General features: G+C 37.5%; 1 protein-coding gene and 1 pseudogene across 3 annotated transcripts in view; one reads left to right on the top strand and one right to left on the bottom strand.

The window, feature by feature from the left end:
- The window catches only part of Fmnl2 (formin-like 2), a 292,443-nt gene that overhangs the window by 165,538 nt on the left and 100,670 nt on the right, over positions 1 to 26,235 (top strand). For all 3 annotated transcript variants that reach the window (XM_013030168.1, XM_013030184.1, XM_013030175.1), the window contains exon 2: positions 2,771 to 2,854. In XM_013030168.1, coding sequence (XP_012885622.1) covers positions 2,771 to 2,854 — 84 coding nt within the window. The remainder of the gene's footprint in view (positions 1 to 2,770; positions 2,855 to 26,235) is intronic.
- Positions 14,612 to 23,788, bottom strand: LOC105993749 (annotated as a pseudogene).

Consider the following 26,235-nt stretch of genomic DNA (forward strand, 5'->3'; position numbering starts at 1 on the left):
AAAGTTCCTGTTATAATATCTGCTGGTTTAATTGCTATGAGTATTTATTGTGGGATTATAATGACAAAGGAATATTGCATAAGATGTATTTGATATTGTACTCCCTTCTGAGTACCCGCATTTAACTGTGGGCTTCTCAATATGAGCTGTGAGATTATAGGGGAAAGTAGGGATGCTTTGCATGTACACAGCACTGTCATGAATCTAGAACAAGAGTGATACAAAGGTCTGTATTCCTGCGGCATGGAAGTATTTGCTTCTGAATGACTTAGACTCTTTCATTCGGCTCTGTTGTTTGTGATAATTAAACTTCAGATGGATAGACTATCATAGACTCTTTTAACTATTAATTAATTGCTTCATGACAGTAATTTGTGTATTTTTACTGTTATTTACTTAGTAGTTATATCTTTTTTCACAAGGTTATAAAATAAAAGGCCATATTAATAAACAATGTAAAATCATGCAGATAAGTCTAACATCAGAAGTGAGACTACAAATGTAATTCCATTTTGAGGCAGATCAATTATTACTATTAAAAAATCCCAATCTGAATATACTGGCAACAAAAGTCAGGTTTTGTGGTTTATCACATGTAGCAGAAAATTTCTGTATGCCATCTAATCATCACTGAAGGAGGATGTATTATGAAATTTAGAACTGTTTTTTAGTGTATAGATGACTTGTAGCTCAAATATAAGCCCCAAATCATTAAAGATAATTCAGGCTAAGAGAATAACTGAGTTACTTAGGGTTTTTTTTGTTTGTTGGTTTGCCTTTTAAATTCAATGAAGTATATAATGCCTGTTGGCTGCCATAAGCCTGCAAGACATTGGTTGGTGACTGACAACAAGGCAACAACTTTTAAAAAAATTGTCTTTCCAGTGTGGAATTTGGGTGGGCAAGCACATTATTGGGGGGCAATGCCATAGATACAACAGAGGCACACATAAGAAGTGTTAGAGCCCAGTGAGACTGTCACCTTGCAATTGTTGGTGTCTTCAGAAGACCTTTGGCAGTCCTCACTTGCATGTACATCTGTTTTAGAAATGGCAGATAAAGTGAGATTACATAACATGCCAAAGGCCTACTACAGTGATAGACACATTGTAGGAGTCTAGGCACTCTGGTTTTTGTTCTTATAAATTTTTATTCTATTCATCTTGTGACAGTAATAAAGACACAGGAGGGAAAACTCATTTAACTTATTTTAAATTTTTAATGTTTTTACTTGCTGGGTAATCACACCCAGGGGTACTAACCTAAAGGTCTAAAGAGGAAAATATCTTTGGGGTATAATGACAGACTAGGTTATTTAACCGTGAATAATTTTGGCCTCCTCAGAAAAGATATTCATGGAGTTCAGCTTTGTCTTACCCCAGGGTGATGGTTAATAACTTTGTTAAATTATAATAACTAATAAGTATAGATAGATATTATCCATTCTAGTTTTAAGTGGCTATTCCCTAGAAAAAAGCCATACAAAAACATTACTCAAGTTCACACTCTTCAAATTCTGTTGTCAGCTTGAGGATAAAGTTAAATATATTGAAGGTAGCTGGTTATGAGTTCTAAAGTCTTTGATGAGTAAGATTCAGGTTAAAGTCTGATGAGTAAGATTCAGGTTAGTAGGTGGTAGGTAGATTTAAGGTATATGGACATGGATGTTGAATTTGAGGGAATATACTTGGGCTAAATCTATAAAAATCTTCAAGCCTTGGTTCTCTGCCATTCAGTTAGACTAGTTCAATCACCCTTGTCTCTACTAAATCTGATTTTTCCTATGACAGAAATCATAAACATGCTAAAGAGAGTTTTATTCTCAGAAAGCTCAGGACTTTTTGTCTATTTGAATATTTACTCACATGAAGCATTGTAGTTTGTGGATAGGATTGATTTGAACTGTTGAGGTTGAGATAGATAAGATAATAATAAATAATGTGTGTGTATTGGCTACTTAGCTTGTTTAGAGCATGGGAACTTTGGAGAGGCATGAAACCATCTGATTTTTTTTTGAGAGGGGGCAGGGAGCTTTCATTACCTGCTATGTTTTGTCATCAAAGACCTTTCCTTTGTTGAAGTGTGTGTGACTGGCTGTTTGTAGCATTGGACTCATAATACACAAATGTACCTGGGCAAACAACACTACAGAAGATGTATTGTGTCAAAAGAGGGGGTTTATATTAATGCTGATATCTACATCTGGTATTTAACTTGGCTTGTGGCAAGCTTATATACCAACCTAGCTTTACAGAATTAAGATAGATTTCTAATATTAAAATGTCCTAAAGGAATACTGTCATCAATTAGAGGGGTCAGAAAACAATCACATCATCTTCACCATCTTTTTTTTTTTTTTTTAAAAACACAACAAATTGTTCTTTTATTCAGGGTTATTTATCAAAGCAGGTAATAGCGGATCAGTGCTTCTGGTCCTTGAGGTTTCTTTTAGTGTTTAGAACTGTCTGCTGGGGCTTCAGTATTTTAAGAACTTAGAATGATATACCTCTGAGCAGCTACTCTCAATTTTTTCATTGAGTCCAAAGGGAGCCTGCCATGAAATGAGGAAGCAGAAGGATTACCAAGTCTTATTATTCCAAACAGACCATCTCTCACTCAGTTGCTATGTAGAACTACGGAGCTTCCCTCCTCCATTAATTGAATCAGATAGTAGGAACTGAAAGGCCAAGGGAGCCTGGTAGGATTAATTCTATCTATGAGTTACTGTGGATGTGATAGATCTTTTTCTTCTTCCTTTTCTTTTTTACAGAATGCTATGAACCTACCTCCTGACAAAGCCAGGTTGCTGCGACAGTATGACAATGAGAAAAAATGGGAACTGATTTGTGATCAGGTAAGAGTCGGTGATCATTATCCAGAAAGTGAACCTCATTTTTTCCCTTTTTTCAGAACTTTCCTGGGAGATGCTTGGGTTTCTGTTTTGTGACTCCTTTACCTTCCTGTTTGTTTCTACTGAAGGAAGAGCCTGAAAGTTACTTCTTTTCTATTTCCGTTATTTTCATTCTCTCATTTTTTATTAGCATACATTTTTAGCATACAATAGTTATAAGAAGGGAGGTTTCCTTGTAACATTTCCCCTCATTTATTCAACTCCTCTGTCATTCTCCCTGCCCTCCTTCTCCCATATTCTCTCATTTTTCAAAAACCATTTTGTGGTTCAATTTTTAAGTGGGCAACCAAATTCAGATGATCTGTGTTTCTGTTTACCTTCCACAGCAATTTATTCTGCTTGAATGACGTAGGCCCTCTAATTTAATTCTTTTCTGTTTATGTGAATTGGTGTATATTCACACAAGAAGGTGAATTGTTTATGAAGAAAGTTTGGTAGCTGATAAAGCAATTACAGATTTTAATTATTCTTCAGCTGGTCTATAACAAATCTAGACTGTTCACAGGGATATAAAATAAAAAGTGAATTCTCTAGCTTTAAGCCTTTAAGGTTCACTGATAGGACTTGAAGTATCTTTCTACCTTTTCTGTTTCTGTTTTTCAAAAACAGCATATGATTGTGTAAACACACTTTTGCATGTCCACACACTGGCCGATGACCCTCCTTTTAAATGTATTGTTCTGTTCATTTTAATTGGTAGTAATTTGGCATTTAGTGGCAGGGCTCAGTATAAGCTAGTGTGTCATCCTAGGAAGGATTACTTTCTAAAGTTGAATGGGAAGTATCCCTTCTAAAGTTGTTTTACTGCAGTTCTTTAACAAAACAAACAAAAGCAGTATTTATGCTATTTGTGAGCATCGAGAGGAGAGGAAGAGTAAGCTTCTGTTTATATGGTGATGATACACAAGAAACACATTTGTGAAGACAGCTCTTTGTTTGTACTTAATTTTTAATGAGGGATATTGAAGCCTATTATTGCAAGGAAAAGTGGTTTTATAATGACACTGACAGCAAGCAAAGGAAATAGGAGTAATTATTATAAAAATGCAAATTATACAAATGAGGGAGATACAAGATAGGAGAGAAATATGGAGAGAGAGAGAGAGAGAGAGGAGCATAGAACAAAGGTAGGCTGACTTCAGGTGGTCCTTGTTAACCTTGAAAGGATCTAGGCTGGCGCCTCTGTTCCCTCTCCCTCCCCTCTTCCTCCTCCCCTTCATCCCCTCCCTCTTTTTCTTCCCTCCCCTCTTTCTCCCTCCCCTCTCCTTTCCTTATTGTATTACTCATTTTTACATATCAGTATGCCCTAAATGGAGGAATGCCAATGATGGAAGATTTCAGACAGCTGCGTTTTCCCTTCAGACCAAAAATATCTTCATAAGGATGATGTTGGTATCTTTGAGATATTGGAACTGAAGGGGAGCAGATCAAGTATTTGATTTCATCTCTGGTTTTCAAGTTCTCAAAGTAAATGTCACAATGCCAGAGCATGGAGAATTGGCTACTTTACCTATTCCTCTCTGGGAGTCACTGCTCCATAGGCTAGAAGCTCTACATAGATGCTGTTCCATCCTCTCCAAGGTGTTGTGTTATTTTGTTAATGATAGTTATGGGATAAGCAGATTAAAGAGCTGCCTGTTTAGTCTTCAGAGAAGTCATATGTTGAAGTAAGGAAAAAACGGAGACAGAGATTAAATCTCTTACTAAGGACACAGATCTGTAAGTGGTAAAGTGGAGAATGTGCAATTATGGAATCTAATTCTTAACCACCATCTCTGCTCACCTCCTCATAAGGTGCCAATGTATGAGTGATATCTCAAAAGAAAGAAAAAGAAGTGTATTCTCTGTCTTACATTCTGTTATGCTTTCCTAAGAGGGTAAGTGGGGAGTTATAGCTTGAACCCTGAGCCTACCCAGCAGCATTATTGCTATGATGAAACACCATTTTTGGTTAGCCACTCATCATTGTGAAGATTGTGGCCAACAGAAATGACTTCTTTCATATATAAGTAGCCCAGGGGTATGTCACATGTGTGATAATCACTTGAAGTATATATTGTTTCCAAGGGAAAAGATGAAAACAAAAAGTTAAAAAGCATTCATAATATACTATTCACATGACATTACTGTTCATCTTACCTGTTATGTACATGAAGTTGTCATGTATATATTTGGCTCTAACCTGGATCTGTCCATGATATCTAACTAGTGATCACTTAAAATAGGCTTTCAGTTATTCCATTTATATGAAAGATCCAGAATAGGAAGAACTGTAGAGATAGAATGTAGATTAGTAGTTGCCAGCACACTAGAAGGGGCTAGGAGGCACTGCTGAGGGAGTGGATTTTTTTCCCTCTGTGATGGGAAGTTATTGGGATTATATAGTGGTGATAGTTATGTAGCTTTATGATTATATTTACATTTTTTTTACCTAATTTTTTTTTGGTTGGTCGTGAGGCTTGAACTCTGGACCTGGGCTCTGTCCCTGAGCTCTTCAGCTCAAGGTGCGAGCTCTACCACTTGAGCTTCAGCACCACTTCCAGTTCCCTGGTGGTTAATTGGAGATAAGAGTCTCATGGACGTTTTCTGCCCGGGTTGGCTTTGAACCATGATCCTCAGATCTCAGTCTCCTAAGTAGCTAGGATTAATGACAGGCCAGAGCCACTGATGCCTGGCCGATTTTTACACTTATTAAAAGTAAATTTGATAGAGTGGGAATTATGCCTCATTTTCAAAAACAAGATATTTATTTCTGTGATAATGGGAGGATAGGGAAGAAAAACATGAAAGGAATTTAAAAAAAATAATGAGATGCTTTTGTGCATCTTTTGTGGATCTCATTTTGAGCAAAGTAAATAGAAAAAGACTACCTGGGGGAAAAGTGGGTATATGTGATTAGTGATTGAGAGGATTCAAAGAAATAATAGTTTGATTTTGTTGTGTTTGATCTCAGCTTTGTGATTATATAAGAATCTATATTTTTAGGAAATGTATACTGACATGAAGATGAAATGGTAGGACTGAGGTTTGCTTTAAAATACCTAAAAGAAGAAAACAAAAGTGAGACAAATAAGGAAAATATGGGAGATTTTTGGTAACTTGATGCCTGTTGGAGGTCCACAGTGTATATGTTTATGCTTGTAAATTCATTAAAGCATGTAAAATTTAAGTGTATTTGATAATGATACTAATTTTTCTTCCTCGAAACAGGTAATTAACATACTTAATATACTTTGAGTCTTTGAGATTGTATATGTAAAGTGTATAAAATAATACTTGTCTTTTTCCCTATCATCCCTTTCCTCTGCAACTCCCCCCCCCCCCCCCGCCAAACTTGTAAAGTTCGTTTTCAATATAGTGTCTTGTACATCTCATTGTTACAAGGGGTGGTCCTTTATCCTTATTTCAGCATTTTGTTAATGGAATGGTAAGGGAAAAACAAAGGAAGGGGTAACAGTGCTCCATAGGAAATGGACTCATTACCTTGCTCATGTAACTGTAACCCCTCTGCACAGTATCTTTACAATAAAAGCTGTATTTAAAAAAATAATACCTGTCTGCTTGTGCCACTACTGGAGAAGGCTCACATGTTAACCTTTTTTTTTTTTTTTTATTGGTTGTGGGTTTTCAATTCTGGGGCTGGGCACTAGCCCTCAGCTCCAGGTGAGTGCTCTACTACTTGAACCACAGTGCCACTTTTGGTTTTCTGGTGGTTTATTGGAGATAAGAGTCTCTACTACAAAGCCACAGTAATCAAAAGTTTGGTATTGGCACAAGAACAGACCTGAGGACCAACGGAATAGAAGTGAAGACCCAGAAATGAACCCAAAGACCTATAGCCACCTAATCTTCCATAAGGGTGCTAAAAAAAAATAGAATGGAAGAAAGACAGCCTCTTTAGTAAATGGTGCTGGCAAAATTGGTTAAACGCTAGTAGAAAACTAAAGCTAGATCCCCATATATCACCCTGCACCAGAATCAATTCCAAATCGATCAAAGACTTTGAAGTCAAAGCAGACACCTTGAATACATTACAGGTAGGAATAGGAGAAACTCTAGGGCTCCTTGGCACAGGCCAAAATTTTCTTAATAAAGACCCAGAAATACAACAAATCAAAAGTTGGACAAATGGGATTGCATGAACTTGTAGAGCTTCTGCATGGCAAGGGATATAGCTAACAAGATCTATAGAAAACCTACGAATTGTGAGAAGATCTTCACTAGCCATACAACAGACAAGGGTCTCATATCTAAAATATACTTAGAACTGAAAAAATTAAATCCCCCAAAACAAATACTCAAAGAAACAACGGCCTGATAAATAAGTGGGCTAAAGACTTAAAGAGAGACTTCTCTGAAGAGGAAGTAAGAATGACCAATAGACACATGAAGAAATGCTCAACTTGTCTAGCCATAAAAGAAATGCAAATCAAGACAACATTGAGATTTCACCTCACCCCAGTTAGAATGGCTATAATCAAGAAATCTAATAACAACAGATGCTGGAGGGGATGTGGCCAAAAGGGAACCCTACTGCATTGTTTCTGGGACTGTAAACTTGTTCAACCACTTTGGAAAGCAGTATGGAGGCTCCTCAAAAGACTCTACATAGAGCTCCCCTATGACCCAGCAATCCCACTTCTGGGCATTTACCCAAAAGATCACAAACAAGGCTATACTAAAGCTACCAGCACAGCTATGTTTATTGCAGCATTATTTATGATAGCTAAGATGGAACCAACCCAGATGTCCCTCAATAGATGAATGTATCAAGACAATGCTCTATATATATATATATATATATATATATATATATATATATATATATATATATAACATGGATTTCTATGCCTCCATCAGAAAGAATGACATCGCCCTATTTGTTAGGAAATGGAAAGACTTGGAAAAAATTATATTAAGTGAAATAAGCCAGGCCCAGAGAAACATAGCTCCCATGGTTTCCCTTATTTGCAATAACTAGTATAAGTTTAGAGCAAGCAGAAAAGGTCAAAAGCTATATACATATGACCATATAAAATGATGTTAAGTGAAATGAACCCCAAGATAGGGACATAGTGGTTTTTTCTTTCTTGCTATTGTTTTTAATGTGCCTAAAATGTACTGTGTGATTTTTTTTTGTTTCTCTTGTATGTTCTTCCCCCATGGTATAACTCCTGTTTTCACTGTAGTTGATGTCAGTGCCCTGCATCTTGTATATACATTTTTCTAATTTGAGGAGGGTAAGGGAAATAACAAAATGCTGAAACAAGGATACAGATTGACCTATTTTAACAATGACATGTACAAGACACTATGTTGAAAATGAACTTTACACCTTGAGGGGGAGGGGGGAGTTGGGGAGGTGGGGAAGGAAGGAATGATAGAGGAAAAACAAAGGAGGAGGTAACAATGCTCGATAGGAAATGTACTTATTACTCATATAACTGTAACCCCTCTGTGTACTATTTTTTTACAATAAAAAAAACGGGAAAAAAAGTCTCATGGACCTTCTTGCCTGGGCTGGCTTTGAACCACGATCCTCAGATCTCAGCCTGAGTAGTTAGGATTGAAGGTGTGAGCTACTGGAGCCCAGCACAAGTTAATTTTTGCCACCAGTATTTTTTGGATTTTAACTTGTCCTTAGAAGATTCAAGGACGTGTATTGCATTGGATCTGTTCTTCTTTATTAGCATGCAGGCTTGATAGTGTCAGTACATCTTGTTTAAAACTACTAGGGGAATCTATATAGCTATAGATATTTATTTTAAGAAAATACCAGGGCAAACCTTAGTTGTAAGACCTTTAAAAATGACTGTGGGCTGTTATCATTAATATAGAACCTAGGAGATACTGCTGGTCTGTGATGCTTTGTGCAAAAATAATAGTTTTTTTTTTTTTAAACAGTAGTGTTACCAGGTGCTCATGGCTCACACCTGTAGTCCTAGCTACTTAGGAGGCTGAGATATGAGGATAATGGTTAGCCAGACTGGGCAGGAAAGTCTTTGAGACTCTTATCTCCAATTAGCCACTAAAAACCGGAAGTGGAGTTGTGGCTCAAAGTGGTAGAGTGCTAGCCTGGAGCACAGATAGGCTCAGTGACAGTGCCCAGGCCCTGTGTTCAAGCCTCATGACTGACAAAAAAGAACAAAAACAATAGTGTTCTGGTCACCAGTGGCTCATGCTTGTAATCCTAGCTACTCAGGAGGCTGAGATCTGAGGATCGAAGTTCAAAGCCAGCCCGGGCAGGAAAAACCGTGAAACTCTATCTACAAGAAAGAAAACTGGAAGTGGTGCTATGGCTTAAGTGGTAGAGCTCTAGCCTTGAGCTGAATAGCTGAGGGACAGCGCCCAGGTCTAGAATTCAAGCCCCACAACCAACAACACACATACACACACACACACACACACACACAACACACACACACACACACACACACACACACACACACACAATGTAGCTTATCTGTTACTTAGGATCCATACTTTAGACAAGGTGCACCAAGTTATGTAAAATATAGATACATTTCTTTTTAAAATTTTAAATATATATTTTTTATTGTAAAGATACTGTACAGAGGGGTTACAGTTACATGAGCAAGGTGTAATGAGTCCATTTCCTATCAAGCATTGTTATCCCCTCCTTTGTTTTTCTCTTACCATCCCTTTCCTCCCCACCTCCCCACTCCTCTCCCCCCCATAGATACATTTCTATGTAGATATAGATAGTATAGATGTATTTCTAGATATATTTCTCCTGTTGGAGAAAAGGAGAACCTGTAGAAAAGTTATCCCAGGCTTCATTTCCTTGAAAAGTTATTATGTGGACATTATGAATCATGGAACTGATCATAGCTCTCTTCTTTTTCTTTGGCTGATAGAGTACCTGGAGTTAAGATTGTGGTCTGCCCGTACCAACTATATAGTATTTTAATGATACATGTTCTGTTTATTTACCAACCTCATCTGTGGCTTCATCTATTTCTCTCTGTCTGTAGTTATCATTCCAAGCACTTCCTTAACGAGAAAAATCTTGTATGAAGTTGTAAAGTTTTTTGTAAGTTATCTTCTGCCCTCCCTCCCAAATTCATTCATTCTTTTCATGAATTGATTAATTAATAGTGTGATAGACCTGGGGCTTGAACTCAGGTTCTGGACTACTTCTGGCTTTTTTGGTAGTTAATTGGAGATCTCATGGATTTTTCTCTCCTAGGCTGGCTTTGAACTGTGATCTGCAGATCTAAGCCTACTGTGTAGTTAGGATTACAGGTGTGAACCATTGGTAAGTCATCTTTTTTGAGCAAACTGAGTATAATTTATTAGCCATGCTGATAAATATAGGTTATACTCGCTCACGGTCAACCTTGGCTTAATTTTTGTGTTTTATTAATTTGTGTTTTATTGCCATGAGGACATCAATTTCACGGCTCTGGAGAAGTAAAATTTAACAGTAGCATGAGATGTTGGTGTGAGTGTAGAGTAGATTCCTTTGATAAGTGCAAATAAAAGCCCCAAAGCTGCCTAGCAGTAAGAGGATTCTTTCCATGGTATTCATGCTTATGGGAATAAAAGCAATTTGTCACTCAAGTATCGGTTTTCAGTGTAGGACCTGTGCTGCATCTTTTGACTTTGGGGCCTTGTCTGTTTCTTACAAATTTAGAGCTATTAGAACATTGATTACTACAGACAAATTCTAGTTCTGGAGAGCTCTAGGGATCCTGAGTGAACTTAGGCTTCTAGATCTTTGTATCTGTCAGGGTTAGTAGAGATTATTTCAAACTTCTTTTTTTTAAATGGGAAGTTAAGACATTTTTGACCCCTTCCCCCATTGAGTTGGAACACACGAAGTAAAAGTCCTCTACCTTTCCTGTGAGTTCCTCAGTCACCTTAGTTCAGAGATGATTTTTTTTTCCTTTCTCGGGCTGGCTTTGAACCATGATCCTCATATTTCAGCCTCATGAGTAGCTAGGAATATAGTTGTGAGCCACCAGCGCCTGGCTTAGAGATGATTTTTGATCAAAGTTTGTAGCACACATGACTAGGTCACTGTCAAGGCTACCCAGAGAGCAAGACGGAGAGTACCTATTTCCAAGGCTATTTATTGTTACACTGGGGGCCTGGAAATGAAAATGATAAGGAAAAGCCACTGAAGTTTCACTCTGGTTTCTCAGGTGACTTCTCAGGTGGTGTCAGGGGAGAGCTTGGTTCATAAATGCACCTCTGCTGGAGCTGGTTAGAGAACTCAGAACATTTGAGATGACTGACGCTGATTGGTGTAGAGACTGCATGTATAATGCAGTCCAGATTCCAACTAAGCTGAATTAAGAAGGCATACTCTGAGACTAACTGGTGCTGATGATATTATTCCTTATTTTCTGGGATATTTGTGGCATAGATCAACTTTGCCCTGTAGGTCTAGGTTTTGCTGTCTGGAAGGGACTAGAGTGAGAGTGAGAAATGGAAATCCTATATTTATTCACTTGTACAGAGTGAACAGAAGATAAGTATGAAGAAGTGAGAGGAAATTATCCTCACATAGGCTAAGCTTCCTTTGTTAAGTGCTTCAGATAGATCAAATCACAATCTCCAGAGCTTGGCATGAATCCTCAGGAAGGTCTTGCTGCTACTCAGCCAGGGCTGAGTCAGCCCTGTGGCACTGGGATACTTCTTTATGCTAAGACACTGCATTACAGTGAAAATTGATCACTTTTCTGTTTTTCAGCCCAACTGACTCAAACCATGAGAGTGGATTTAATCATTGAGCAGTTGTGGGGTGGAGTGCTGGCAGTTTATCTTAGTGGCAGATTCCATGCCTTGCAAGTGTTAAAAAATATATAGATAGCTATGTAATTAAACCTTTTCCTTGTTTCTTTATACTATTTGTTTCAAAGGAAAAGCAAATACTTGCTGGATAACTTTTATCAATAGTTAAGCTAATTTGCCACTGAAATAAAATTAAAAGTGCCATAATTTGCAAAAGAGAACATTGCAGCAAATATGTAATTTAATCTCTCCCTCCCTCTGTATTATTTGGGGTTTGAATTTAGAGTACAAACATTATATCACTTAAGCCATGCCCAGCCCTGATTGCTTTTTAAATGTTTCTTTTTACAAGCCACTTAAAACTCTCTCAATAAGTAGATATTATTGGTTATTAATTATCTATTGATTATCTAGGGCCTATTTTGAGCACTGGGGGTAATGAATGAATGGAGAAGTGACTCTGGGAGTTTTCATTTTGTTAGTGGTTTGAGCAAGCATGTGGTAAGGAGACAGCAGGGAAGAAGTTAAAGTGACACCGGCAGAAGTTCCCCTGCTCCCTTGCTCCCAGACTCCAGACTTAATCTGCCTTCAGCGCCTACCCCCAAGTTCCTGGCTTTGATTCTACATTTAGCCAAACTCACTTTGTTCTTTTCTTACCCCCAGCTGTTGGGACAGAAAACACCAACTTCTGTCCCTGCCCTTTTACTGTCTGGCTAGCTGCATTTTTACTCCAATATTGTTTGATGTTAAATTGTTTCCATTTTTACTGTATTTTCATAATTCCATGGTATTTTGAAATGCTATTTAATTCTTATCCATATTGTTTCTTTTATGATCTGTTTAATTCTTTTCGAATTCTGTCTTTCAACCCTTAGAGTTTTTTCTTTTATTATTTTGATATCTGGCCTTGCTTCTTCATATTCTTTTTCCTTTTGGAATTTTGTTTTCTCATTTATTTTTTAAAGCATTCAATATGTGCTTTAAAAATTGAGATTACCATCATTACAATGAATAACAGTTCCTTAGTATGTCCTATAATAACATTCATCTTTTCCTGTTTTCTTTAAGATGTGGTTTGTTCAAAGAGAATGTAGCATAGGCCCTGTCACATGTTCATCCTAGATGGTGTGTTCCTTAGGTCTCTGAACCTGAAATAGTCTTGTTCATAATGCATATAAAAAGAAGAGACTAGGCAAGCAAATGCCTTTCATATCAGAAGTTTTCACTTTCTGCATTTATCCTACCGTTGCCACAGAGTAACATTTAGATTCCTGGATTTCCTGTTAACTAGAGTTAGACTGAAGTCAAGATAGATGATATTCAACATTATTGGCAAAAATCTCATAAGAGAAAAGTTTGTTCTAACATTTGGTTAGTTCATCAGATGGCAATTTATTGTATCATTGTATTTACCCTTGTTCTGGACAGAAATCTGTGTATTGTTACTTTGGTATTGTATGTTATATGTTCAGATACCTATCAACTTCGTACCTAATGTTTGTGTTTTTTGAGACAGACCTTCCCCATGTAGCTCTAACTGGCCTGGAACTTGATCTGCACCCTAGGCTGGCCATATACTGGAGATTTTCCTGCCTCAGCCTTCTCAGTGCTAGGATAATAGGTATGAACCCCAACACCTGGTTTACATAATGCATTTAAAACCAGTTGATAGTCTTTGGTTGAATAGATTTCATCAGAATGGTGATTTCCTAATTTCTTTTACCTTTTTCACTAAAGTAGCATTAAGTATTAAGTGGCATTAAGTTAGAGCTTTCAACTAGGCTTCATTTTACTCTAGAATATTATTAACATTTCCCCATATATACCTTTTCAAAGAAATGATCTGGTTTAATAGGACTCTACAGAGAGAACTGTGGGTTTCTTCTGATTTCGTCTTTTGGATATTACCATGAATTCATAGATTTTCATCATTATTGTATGCCCATTAACATGTATTCTTACCATTACCCGTGAAAATCTGTTTTTGCTGGCTCCTCTGTCTTTTAGTTTAGTTTTCTCTAATTCCCATAAAATTCCAGATAAGAAGATTGAGAGAGATTTAGTCACAGGATTCCGGGTGTTCTATCGTTGTTGTTTGGTGACAGCACTGGGGCCTGAACTCAGGCCTTGCACTTGTTAGGCAGGTGTCCTTAACCACTGAGCAACACTTTCAGCTCCTCTGTCTTTTAAATACTACCCTATCTGCCCTATCATTGTGTGGTACAAAAAATGATCTTGCAAGTTTGACTTGTGTTTTCTTTGCCCAGACCTAGACTACGCTATTTCACCAAGAAGCCCTATTCTTTTTACTGGGAGCAGGTTCTAGATACTGTGAGAGAGGCAGGTTATTACAGCTGCTTGGAGAATTTGGTTTTCAGTGTAAGTGTCTACACTTTGAAAATATGTTTAAAAGTTAAGCATTCATACTGATATTTCCAGATCAATTTTACTATTAATTTAATATCATTGATTTAATATTCATTACATTTCTTTTATGTTGATATGTGTGAAACCTGTATGCCTTTTTCTATAAATTTCAAAATAGTAATGCAAGTATCACTACTAAAACTCTACTAACTAAAATTACTGAATAAGATAGTAGAAAATATTTGCCACCTATTCATCAGATATGAGGTTAATATCTAGACTCTACAAAGAGTTCAAAAAGTTAAACAGCAAAAGAACAAATAACCCATTATAGTAAATGAGCAATTGAATTGGTAAGTTCTCAGAAGAAAATGTGCCTGACAGATGCATGAAGAAATGTTCAGCATTCTTTTTCTTTTCCTTCTAGAAGTTAAAATTTAATGAAAATTGGTCAGTAGGATGAATAATACATGAGAATAAATAGTCATACAGGACTATGACTGAAATTGAAAGTAGAAAAGTAAATGTTACGTATTTTCATCATCTGATTCATTCTTCCAAGATGACTTAACATTACTTCTCTGCTTCTTCCTTTATATGTTTTGGAACAATTTCATGTCTTCCTCTGGTTAATTTGCCCACCCAGCTTATCTCTAGTTCAAAAGATTTTTTTTTGGGGGGGGGGTCTGGTCGTGGGCCTGAACTCTGGGCCTGGGCGCTGTCCCCAAGCTTTTCAGCGCAAAGCTAGCGCTCTACCACTTGAGCCACAGCGCCACTTCCGGCTTTTTTTCTTTTTGCTTATGTGGTGCTGGGGAATCGAACCCAGGGCCTCATGCATGCAAAGCAAGCGCTCTACCACTGAGCCACCTTCCCAGCCCCGAGGTCAAAAGGTATTTTTAACTTGATTATAGTACTGTATAAATTATTTTACAAACTCTTGAACAATATCCAGGGCAAGTAATTTCTTTTGTCTGAAGCTTTTGAATTTCTGTCTTTGCAGCTTGCCTAGCTTTGTCAATGGCACAGCCACAATAACCATATGTATCACCTGATAGGTATTGTGCATTATCATTCATGATGTAAGATCCTAGCCTGAAACTGCAGCCACAAACTAACACCACTCTACAGTGTATAAGTGCATGTGTGTGTATATGGTCACTTTGTCTGCAAGATATTTTAGTGGGATGTTATAGCCAAAATTAGATCTAAAGTTGGAAGCTTCTCTTGCGATGCCTGCTGAAGAACAACTGCCTGCCAACAAAACTGCTATTTCTATTCCAACATGCTAATTAGCATTAAAAAGCCATTTGTTTAGAATCTTCATAACATTTATAAAGGAGTAACTCTTCTTCCTCCTCAAAGACAACACCATCTTTACATCTAATCCCAATAGCTACTGTTTTCCACAGCTTTCATAGCATATTCAACTCAAAAAACTCTTCCATAGGAGAGAGGGTAGAGGCTGTTAGATCTAGCTCAGCATGCTGTAGATCCACCAGGACATAGGGCTTCCATACCTAAAGTGTATCCCCCACTAGCAATGTTCAGAATTGTTAACCATAAAAGAGATGGAAATTAGAACTACACTATGATTCCATCTCACTCCAGTCAGAATGGCATCCTTTTAAAAAAATGCTAGTGAGGAGGTGGGGAAAGTGAACCCTCCTACACCCTTGGTGGGAAGTTGATCTAGTGCAACTACTATGGAAATCAGCACGGAGGTTCTTCAAAAAATTAAAATTAGATATTATCACCCCACTGTATTGATACTAGGTATACATGTGAAAGAATGTAAATCAGTATATAAAAAAGACGCCTGTATACCCATGTTTATTGCATACTGATCATAAGTCAAATGATAACTTCAGCCAAGATGCCTAACAACAGATGAATGACTAATGAAGATGTCTGTCTGTCTCTCTCTCACACACACATAACATGGAATATTACTTAGCCATAAAAAATGAAACCATATGGTTTTCTGGAAAATGGATGCAACTAGAGATCATCTTGTTGAGTGAGATAAACCAAGCTCAAAAGGTCAAATAACAAATGTTTCACTCATTTGTAGAAGTTACATTAGAAGGGCATATCATACATGTCCATGGACATGTATATAAATGTGTATAAACACATAAAACATGATTCTAACTGAAACTGTTTAGAGTGATGAAGTGGAGCGGACATGAGAAAAAGAATGATGGAAGGTAATTTTAAATTCATTTCAACTATGTATAAAGATGGCATATAGGTTGAGTGGGAAAAGATAAAGCAATTAGAGAGGGTATTCTTATTAAAAAGTACATGTGCATATCTGAAGCACCATGGGGGAAGCCCCTAGGTGCAATGAATATACACTAGAACAAAAAGAGAACCACAGCAAAGTAAAATGGCCTAAGTTAATGGGGAGATAATATCAGAGAGGAAAGACTAATGGAGAGGTTGAAATGAGGATGAATATGGTTGAAGAAGTTTGTTTGCATATGTGGGAATTGGATGATGAAACCTGTTGAAATTGTTGTAGGAGGCAGATAGAGGGGAGTAAGAGGAATAGAGAAGGGTAAGTTTGATCAGGATACATTTTATGCATACATATAAAGTCACAGTGACCTCCCCCTTGTACAACTAATGTATGCTAATTAAAAAATAACTGACAGAATGAAAAACACATAGACCTTAAGCAAGAAAAATGTTCAACTTCAGTCTTAGAGAAAGTTCACCTATCAGATCTTCGAGAATATGTTCAGCAGGTCAGGCTGTGGAGCAGGAGGTACCCTTAGCATGAAGGACCAAATATGTCAACCCTGTGGTGAGAAAAGGGAACATGGATTGGGGCCCCAGGATCCTCACTGAGGCGTCAGCTGACCTGAAACCCACACTCTCATGGGATTTTCTCGTTGCACATGAGGACCTCACTGATTGTAATAAGATAAATATTTTATCTGGCTTTTGTGTACTCCAAAATTCTTGGAGGCTTAAAAAACAGAGAAATGTTTTCCCTCACAGTTCTGGAACCCTGAAGTCTGAATTAAAGTGTTGACTGGGCTCCATTTCTTCCATGAGTTATAGAGGAGATCCTTTATCACCAGTCCCAGCCTCTGCCTTGCCTCCCCTCCCTTCCCCTCCCCCATTCCCTCCCTCCTTCCTCCCTCCCTCCCTCCCTCCCTTCCTTCCTTCTTTCCTTCCTCCCTTCCTCCCTTCCTCCCTTCCTCCCTCTTGCACTCCCTCCCTTTCCTCCCTTTCTCCCCTCTCATTTATTAATTTTATTTAATTAGTTAATTGATGTGACACTGGGGCTTGGGCTCAGCAGGGCCTTGCACTTGTAGGCATACTACCATTTGAGCCACACCTCTGGCCTCCATTGGACATGGTCTTTTCCTCTTCTTATGTCTTTCTTTTGTCTTGTGTGATGACACTTACTGGACTTAATGCCTATCTGATTACATGTGTAAACACTATTTTCCAACTATGGTCACACTCACTGCTGTGCAGATCAGGGCATAGACATATATTTTAGGGACTATGTTGACCTCACCATAAAGGCCAGGGAGAATAATAATCTATTTAATAAGGGTTTAATTCCTATCAGAATCCAAATTGGCTATTGTTAGTGATTGAAGGTAAAATTTTGACATCGTCTGCAGGTGAGGCTATTTCCAAAATTTGCAGAGAAAGTTCAGGCATCTAGAAAATCATTTAAGCTTAATGGGAGTATCCTGTGTCCTCTGTACTCTGACCTTGTTTAAAATAGATCTGTAAAGAGAATGAGAAAGACTAAACAATAGCCCAGAAAGGAGAAGAAAGTGCTTGATGGCTGCTATAATTTTTGCCATGTGAACCAGTTTTGGTTGGTTCATTGTTTTAGGTAATTTTCAGTAGTAAAACTTATTTGTGTTTATTAATTTATTCATTATACATGAGGAAAGCTAAGGGTCATGTGAGAGGCTGTGGATCTCAGTTTTCTCAAATCAAGTAATCTCGTAATAAATATTGTGAGAAATACTTGGGAAAGGACACTGAGTGATTCCCACTATCAATTTGTTTGTCCTGAGTTCTAGCACTGTGCCAAAATTGATCATAGAACATGGTTATTTTTACCATTTTTTTTAGAAAAGCATTTTGTCACTTGGCTCTCTTTAGTTTGAGATTTTGAAGGAACTCTTCCTTAAGCTCTCCAAACCAAAGTCTGACTTAACTGTGTGGAAAAGAAGACAGGTTCCTTCCCACTTCTTTCCTTAAAAGCCAATTCCTTGCATTAGGTGTCATTCTAATCTGAGTCCTTGTACTAAAACCCTGAGAAGCTATCACAGAACAAGTGCTACTTCCTGCCTGTGGCCCCCTTTCTACTTTGACATCCCTGAAGTCCTAGGAAATCAAGTTTGAACTTATAAATGAGTTTGTATCTTTCTTCCTGTGACTTTGCACAGCTTTTCTAGTAGGGGGAAAAGATGTTGATCTCCTTAATAGAATCTGGGTGAGCAAAAAGAGAAAAGAGAAGTGACACTGTAGAAAGGGTAGCAGTGGCCTAGAGAGGAGATCTATGATTGCTTTTCAGATGGTCTTTTTTGAAGCAAAGGGTCTGTCACAAGTGCTGTTTGCCATCCAGGCTGATGGTTTAAAAGAAAAGAAAAAGGCACATCACATGGACCTTGCATTCTTTTTTTTTTTTTTTTTTTTGGGTCAGTCGTGGGGCTTGAACTCTGGGCTTGTGCTGTCCCTCAGAGGCTAGCACTCTACCACTTGAACTACAGCGCCACTTCTGGTTTTCTGGTGGTTTATTGGAGATTAGAGTTTCACAGACTTGCCTGCCCAGGTTGGCTTTGAACCTTGATCCTCAGATCTCAGCCTCCTAAGTAGCTAGGATTACAGCTGTGAGCCACTGGTGCTCGGCGGACTTTGCATTCTTGACTGGGCATACAAATGGAATTATGGTGTCAGAGCTGGCTTAGACTACTTGGTTATAGTTTGAAGGAAACTTTATCGTACAAGCACTTTTTGTACTGCAGTGTGTGGAGAATTGCAAATCATTTAATGTCAGGGGTCACAGTGAAGTTGACCTCTCATACTATCTTTTTTTGGGGGGGAGGGGTCCGGTCGTGAGGCCTGGGCGCTGTCCCTCAGCTCTTCAGCTCAAGGCTAGTGTTCTACCACTTGAGCCACAGCACCACTTCCGACTTTTTTCTTTTTGCTTATGTGGTGCTGAGGAATTGAACCCAGGGCCTCATGCATGCAAGGCAAACGCTCTACCACTGAGCCACCTTCCCAGTCCCCTTCTCATACTATCTTTTATGAAGTACTTGCTAAGCAAAGTTAGAGAACAGTTTCTACCAGGTCTCACAAATAACTCTTCATTTTGTTTTGACAGATATTTAACTCATAATCTTTGCTGTGAAAATCTGGTTGTTTTTTTGTTTTGTATTTTTTTTTTACCTTTTCAAAAAAAAGCTGAACTAGGCATGGTGTTTTTATTTATTGGAGGCCTGTTGGGAAAGTAATTGTGTGTGCCTATATTTTCCAGTGTTTCAGAGTTTCTGACCTTACATTAAGATCTTTGACCCATTCTGATTTGATTTTTGTACAGAGTGAGAGATAAGGAGACCTTGTCTTCTCCAAATAAACACAACAGAGTTGATTATTTGGCTTGTCTCCTGTGGATTTTTTTCTTACTTACGGCAAGAAACCAAGAACATATCATTACAAACTTTAAAAAAAAAGAGTGTGTTTAGTAGCAAAATAAATACAAATATCTGTAATTTTGAGATACTCTTTTGTTTTCTTTTTACAGTACTGGAGATGAGGCGAGTATTCTATCACTTGAGTTATGCCCTTAGTACTTTTTTGTTTTTGTTTTGTTTTTGAGATAAGGTGTTGGTACATTTGCACTGACTTCAAACATGTGAGCCTCCCCCTTCTACCTCCAAGGTAGCTGGGATTAAGGCAAGCACTACCATGCTCAACTAAGATACTGTTTTTAAGTCACCTTTACTGAAGTGTATTTTACAAAGAGTAAAGTTTACCAATTGTGTTTCAAAAAGAAATATGCTCATTATCTGACTGATGTAATTACAGCCCTTCTGTACATCACCTTTATAATTTGAAAAAAAAAATAAGGCAACTAAACCATGTTGCATTTCCACCAGCAATATCATATAGTCTTGTGGTTGTTTCAGATTCTCACCAATCATTAGTCTCATCAATCTAATTTAAACCATTTTTGTGAACGTGTAGTGGTAGTTTTAATTCGTATTTACCTAATTGCTAATAATACCAAACATTTAAAAATGTATTAGTCATTCATTTATCTTCTTTGCTGATCTCCTTTATTTACAGCTCTTCTATCCTTTTCCCTTCCCTCCTCTTCACTTACTTTCTCCTTCACTCCTTTTTCTCTTTCTTTTCCCTTTATCTCCCCTTCTCTTCCCTTCCATAATTCAACATTGGGGATTTGTCTCATAGCGTTGCACATGGTAGGTAATTGCTTAACTACTAAGTACACTCCCAATTCTCTTTTTGGTTATCAAAATTGGTTGCCTTAGGGGATTAAAATCCAGAATAAACAGCCCCCGAAAGCTAAACTTCCAGAGCATTAGCTACCCAGCTAATGAAAGGACCATAAACAAGCCAAATGGATAATTACCAAAAGAAGCACAAATGACAAATAAGGAAATACTGAACATTACTAACCATAAAGGAAATGCAAATCAAAATGACATTGGGGTTTCAACTCACTCTAATTAGAATGGCCATGGTAAGATGAAGATGTGGAAAAGGAATCATAATACACTGTTGATGGGAATGTAAACTAGTGCAATCAGTATGGAATCAGTATGGATATTGCTAAAAAAAAAAAAAACCCTAAAAAAAGAACTGTTTGATTCAGTGATACATTCTTGGGCATTCATCCAAAAATATTTAAGTCTAAATGAAATAGAAACACCTACACACCCATTTTTATTACAGCACTATTCACAATGGTGAGGCTATAGACACAGCCCACATGTCCTACAACTGATGAATGGATCAAGACAATGTAGTAAATATTATGGAATAGAATAGAATATTACTTATAAAGAAGAATGAAATTATGTTCTTTTCAGGGAAATGGATAGGACTGGAAATCATATTTAGCAAAATAAGCTAGGTTCAGAATGATAGAAGTTGCATATAGATGCTAGATCTAAAAGATAAACATATAAATATACAGGATTATATATATGTGTGTGTGTGTGTATAATATGAACAAAAGTGTTTGTAATTGTGCTGATGTTTGAAGGGATTGGATTGGGATGGCGGGAAAGAGAATATTAGAGCATGGACAAAATCAGAATGTTCATCTGTGAATAAAGATAGCAAACATAACTCACTGAAAGCTGCTGAATGTAAGAGGTAAGGGGGTTGGAGAATGCAGCTGTAGTTACATTATTTTTTTAAGTCTGTATCTTTAAAGGTGGCTGAAAATATTCTTTGATCTTTGCTTGCCAAGCTTATGTATGTTTTCTCTATAGCTTAAAGTGAGACTTTCAATAATCTACAATGTAGGGAGTATATGGTAAACCCATAGTTAATAAGCTTTGATATGCAGGAAAACTCCTTGAAAAAATAAGAAAACGTAGATTCCCAAATTTGTGCTGGATTGGAATTATAAGAAACATCCTCAGCTGTTTACATGTGGGTCTTTGGTAGTGATTATTCTAAAGATTTTTCCAGCTAGTACAAATCTAACAAATTTAGGTCTTAGATCCTCTATGAAAATGGCAATTATTCCATCCTATATCCTGCTGTGTGCCAAGCACTGTGGTGGCTGAATGCATAAGACTGTATAAGATAATGAGGTCAATCTTATTAGTATGACCTCTGCCACAGATCTACAAATTTAATGAGAGATGTTTTAAATTGGGGAAAATGATGAACTATGAGTAGGATTAAAGAAAGCCAATTTATATCTCATATTAGAGAGCGAGTTATGGGATGTTTTGATCAGCAAAGACCTATTGAATGAGAAGAAATTCTTGCTAGTCTAAATAAAGGAAATAATTTGGAAAAGCCCCATCAAAGCACTGTAATGGAACAGTTGGAAAGCTAGTCTTTCCTCTCTGACTAGGAAAGTGATTTCATATTCTGAGCTGAAGAATGCTTCAAAGCTTCCAAAAAACTATGGCTTTGGAATGAATCTGGCATGCTGAGTTTTCAGGCCTCGTCTCATGCAGAAAAGGCCAGCTTTTCAAGTTGAGAAGGAAGAAAGGAGCGCTATACAACATTAACCAGAAGGTTTTCCACTAGTCAGATCTCCCTGCATGACCCCGTCTCACCTGTCTTGTACTCATTAGGCTAGCATTTGACATCCGTGCTTTTTGATCCAACTTACAATGTTGAATCTTTGTGCTGTGAATTTCCCTGCACTGTGTTCCTAGAGTTAGCACATGCCTCAGGCTTCTCTGCCTTTGTTCTCATCTGGAAAATTCTTCTGCTTCCTGCATTGCATACTGTCCCAGGATATCTATATGCTACTTGTTCTTCAAATCTCAACTCAAAAGCCACTTTCTCCAGGGAGATTCCTTTGTTCATCTCAGTTGGAAAGAGCCTCACCTTTTTTGAACTTCTAGAGGATTGCATATGGCTCCTATCCTACTCTTCTTTGTATAACAGTTCTGGCTGCTGTATGACAGAGATGAGATTTAACGCTTTGGAATTGAACTTCTTTCTTTTTTTTTTTTAATGTTGTTTTGCAGTGTCTTCTGTAATCTGAGTGAGTGAAAGAATAAAATGCCCATTAATAAAATTGTTATTTCCTGAACTCCCATAGCTCACATCTGCAGTCCTAGCTATTCATTAGGCTGAGATCTGAGAATCCAGATTTAAGCCAGTCTTGGCAAGAAAGTCTGTGAGACTCTTATCTCCAATTAACCATCAGAAAACAGGAAATCAAGCTGTCCCTCAAATGGTAGAGCACTGGCCTTGAATTCAGGGACAGCATTCAGGTCTGAGTTCAAGCCTCAGGACAGACATGCACATATACAACTATTCATACTGTGCCTTGAAGTAGGAAACTCACTAGATAGTAAGATTTAAAATGTTCAGAGGCAGGGGTTTGTTTAGAAAACTGTTTTTACCTAGCAATACAAAGACTTCTCTAAATACTTGTGAATCTGTCATTTGCTTTTCTTGGTGGTTCTATAGATTAGGAGCCCATCTAAACTTGCCTTCTTATCCATATATTACTGTAAATAAGTAGAATCTATTCCCCTCAGTTTTACTAAAATGTCCTCTACACTTATCCATGTGCATTCCTTGTATAGTAGAAACAATCTCACAACCTCTCTGAAATTTCAGAATTTTGATTATTATTATTCCTATAATTGTCATTTTGTGTGTGTGTGGTAATGGGCTATGTGGTTCCCAGGCAAATGTTCTCAAGGCCTTTTTCTCTTTTGTTACTTATACTTCCATCTCTTTTTGTAGTTATTATGTTTTAGATAGGGTCCCACTTCTTGCTTGGTGCATACCTGAACTGCAGTCTCTCTATTTAGGTTATTGTGGCTGGATGACAGGCACATATCACCATACTTAACTTTTTTTTTTTTTTTTGAGATGGGAGTGTGTGGACTCTTTTGCTTAGGCTGGCCTAAAACATCATCCTCCTGAGGTCTACTTCCTAAGTAACTAGGATTACTGTGTAGAACATTTCTGTCTATATACAGTATTCATGCAATATTTAATTATTCTTACCTCTATGTCTGCTTGTGTCAGCATTATTGATCTTAGGGAGTAATCCTCCTTGAGGACACAGTTATTCCTGTCCAGCTACCTCTGAAGAACAACACTTAGAGTCAAGGTATGGCTTGCAAGTCAGACCTCACTAAAGGCAATGGTGCTTATGGCTCATTTAGATACTCCAGTTGGTTTCTCAGCCTTTAAAGAAGACTTTCAATCAGCTTCTAGAAATAAAAGCAACATTCAATTGTAAATCAGTAGTAACCATGTGTGCCAGGATTTATTCATGACCAGGGGATATCTTGTTTTCAGATACCTTGCTAAAATGTCTTTAAACCTTAAGATGGAAGGAAATATTTGTTTTCAGGACTGCTTATCCACATATTAATGGAGTAGAAATGTTTATGGCATGCTTGTTATAAATCTAGCTTATACTCAACCCCAATTTCTCATACATTTATACGCATATAACGAGGGAATAAAGGATCAGGAATGGTTTGAAAGATGAGAGGAATGTCCAGTCCCAAATCGTTATAGAGAAAAACTTTCTATGAGAAATTTTATTGGATTTAGTGGAGATGGGAGGAGAAGGCCCAACTAAATAGTTTAGCTGTTTGGAAGAACAGGCTGGATACCTGTCTCACATAGTAAATGTTATGTTGTAGCATTGCTATGAGCTCCATTTACTGTGACTTACCTAAATGATCAAGTAAATCCCACTCACAGCCTTTTCACTTAGTTCCTTTGAAAATACTCTTGGTTTACCAATTCTGGTTGTGGTGTACTTGAATCCTAGTCATTAAGTGGAGTCTAATAAATGACTTTGCTTTTTTATTATTGGCAGGGAAGGTCTATGTGTAGGTAGATTCAACTTCCTGGGGACCAGTTAGTGAAAAATGTATAATGATGAAAGACAATTTAGGTGCTGTCCCTGAGCAATTCTGCTTGACATTAGTGCTCTATTGCTTGAGCCACAGCACCACTTCCTGCTTCTTGGTAGTTAATTGGATATATGAGTCTCATGGACTTTCCTGCCCCTGCTTGGCTTTGAATTGTGATCCTTAGATTCCAGCCTCCTGAGTACAGATGTGAGCCACCAGTGCCTTGCTAAAAGTGTATTAAAAAACAAAAACAAAAACAACTATATAGGCTGGGCACTGGTGGCTCATGCCTGTAATCCTAGCTACTCAGGAGTCTGAGATCTCAGGATCGTGGTACAAAGCCAGCCTGGGCAGGAAAGTCCATGAGACTCTTATCTCCAGTAAACCACCAGAAGACCAAAAGTGGCACTGTAGCTCAAGTGGTAGTGCTGAAGAGTTGAGGGACAGCGCCCAGGCCCAGAGTTCTCTCTCTCTCTCTCTTTCTCTCTTTCATACACACACACTCAATGAAGAATAAAACATGTTTCCATCCTACCTCTTCCTCACCTCCTTCCATTCCATTTTTCCTTTTATTTATTTTTTAAAATTTAATTTTATTGTCAAGGTGATGTACAGAAGGGTTACAGTTATATGCATATGGTAATGAGTACATTTCTTGTTGAACATTGTTAATCCTCTCCCTCATTTTTCTCCCAGTTGCCTCCCCCCCCCCCCCAGGTTGTAAAGTTCATTTCCAAAATATGGTCTTGTGAGTACCTTTGCTGCTTTTTTTTGAGAATCTTGCTATGTTACCCAAGTTGGTAGGGCATAGCTGGAAGTCATTCTGCTTTAGCTTTCCAAGTAGCTAGGATTACAAGCACATATCACTAGTAATTTTTTTAAAGAAATATTATTTCAGTATAGTTAAAAGAATAATGATGTGAGAGTTAGAAAACCTGATCTGAAAAATATGTCTCAGATATTTATATATGTACATATATGACTGATTGTATAATTTTTTATCTTTTAGTTTTTAATTTTTTTGTTGCTGGTATTAATGGTTGAACTCAGGGCCTTGAGCTTACTTAACTTGCTTGTTTAGATAGTAGTTTTTTCTGATTAGTTGGAGATGTAGTCTCTGGAACTTTTTTGCCTGTGCAGGTTTTGAATCATGATTCTCTAGGTCTCAGCCTTCTGAGTAACTGGGATTACCAATGCAAGCCACTGATGCCTTCTTGGGTTAAGTTATTTAATCTCTGGTTCTCAAGTCCTTTATAAAATGGAGTTAATGTCTTTTTTCTAGTAAAGAGTGGCTAAGAGGTCAGAAGTATATAGTAAAATGTCATTTCAAGATGAGCTTATCTTGGAAAATAAAAAGTGTTCCACAGATTCAAAGATGTTTGTATTCCCAAGTTTTCATAATTGAGTCATTAGGAGTAAGAAGAAATTTTCTGGTCTTGATTAGAGAGATGTACTGAATAGAAACTGAGTTACTTACACTGCAATTATTAACCTAACAATTTCCTCACAGCAAAGGAACTTAATGAAGTTTCTCTGGTTTATTCTTACTCTTTTCTCCATTTCTACTGTAGCTGTTTGTTCTAATACTTGAATGTTAATAAATGA

The sequence above is a fragment of the Dipodomys ordii genome, unplaced genomic scaffold (genome assembly GCF_000151885.1).
Source record: "Dipodomys ordii isolate 6190 unplaced genomic scaffold, Dord_2.0 Scaffold5, whole genome shotgun sequence".
Taxonomy (NCBI): domain Eukaryota; kingdom Metazoa; phylum Chordata; class Mammalia; order Rodentia; family Heteromyidae; genus Dipodomys; species Dipodomys ordii.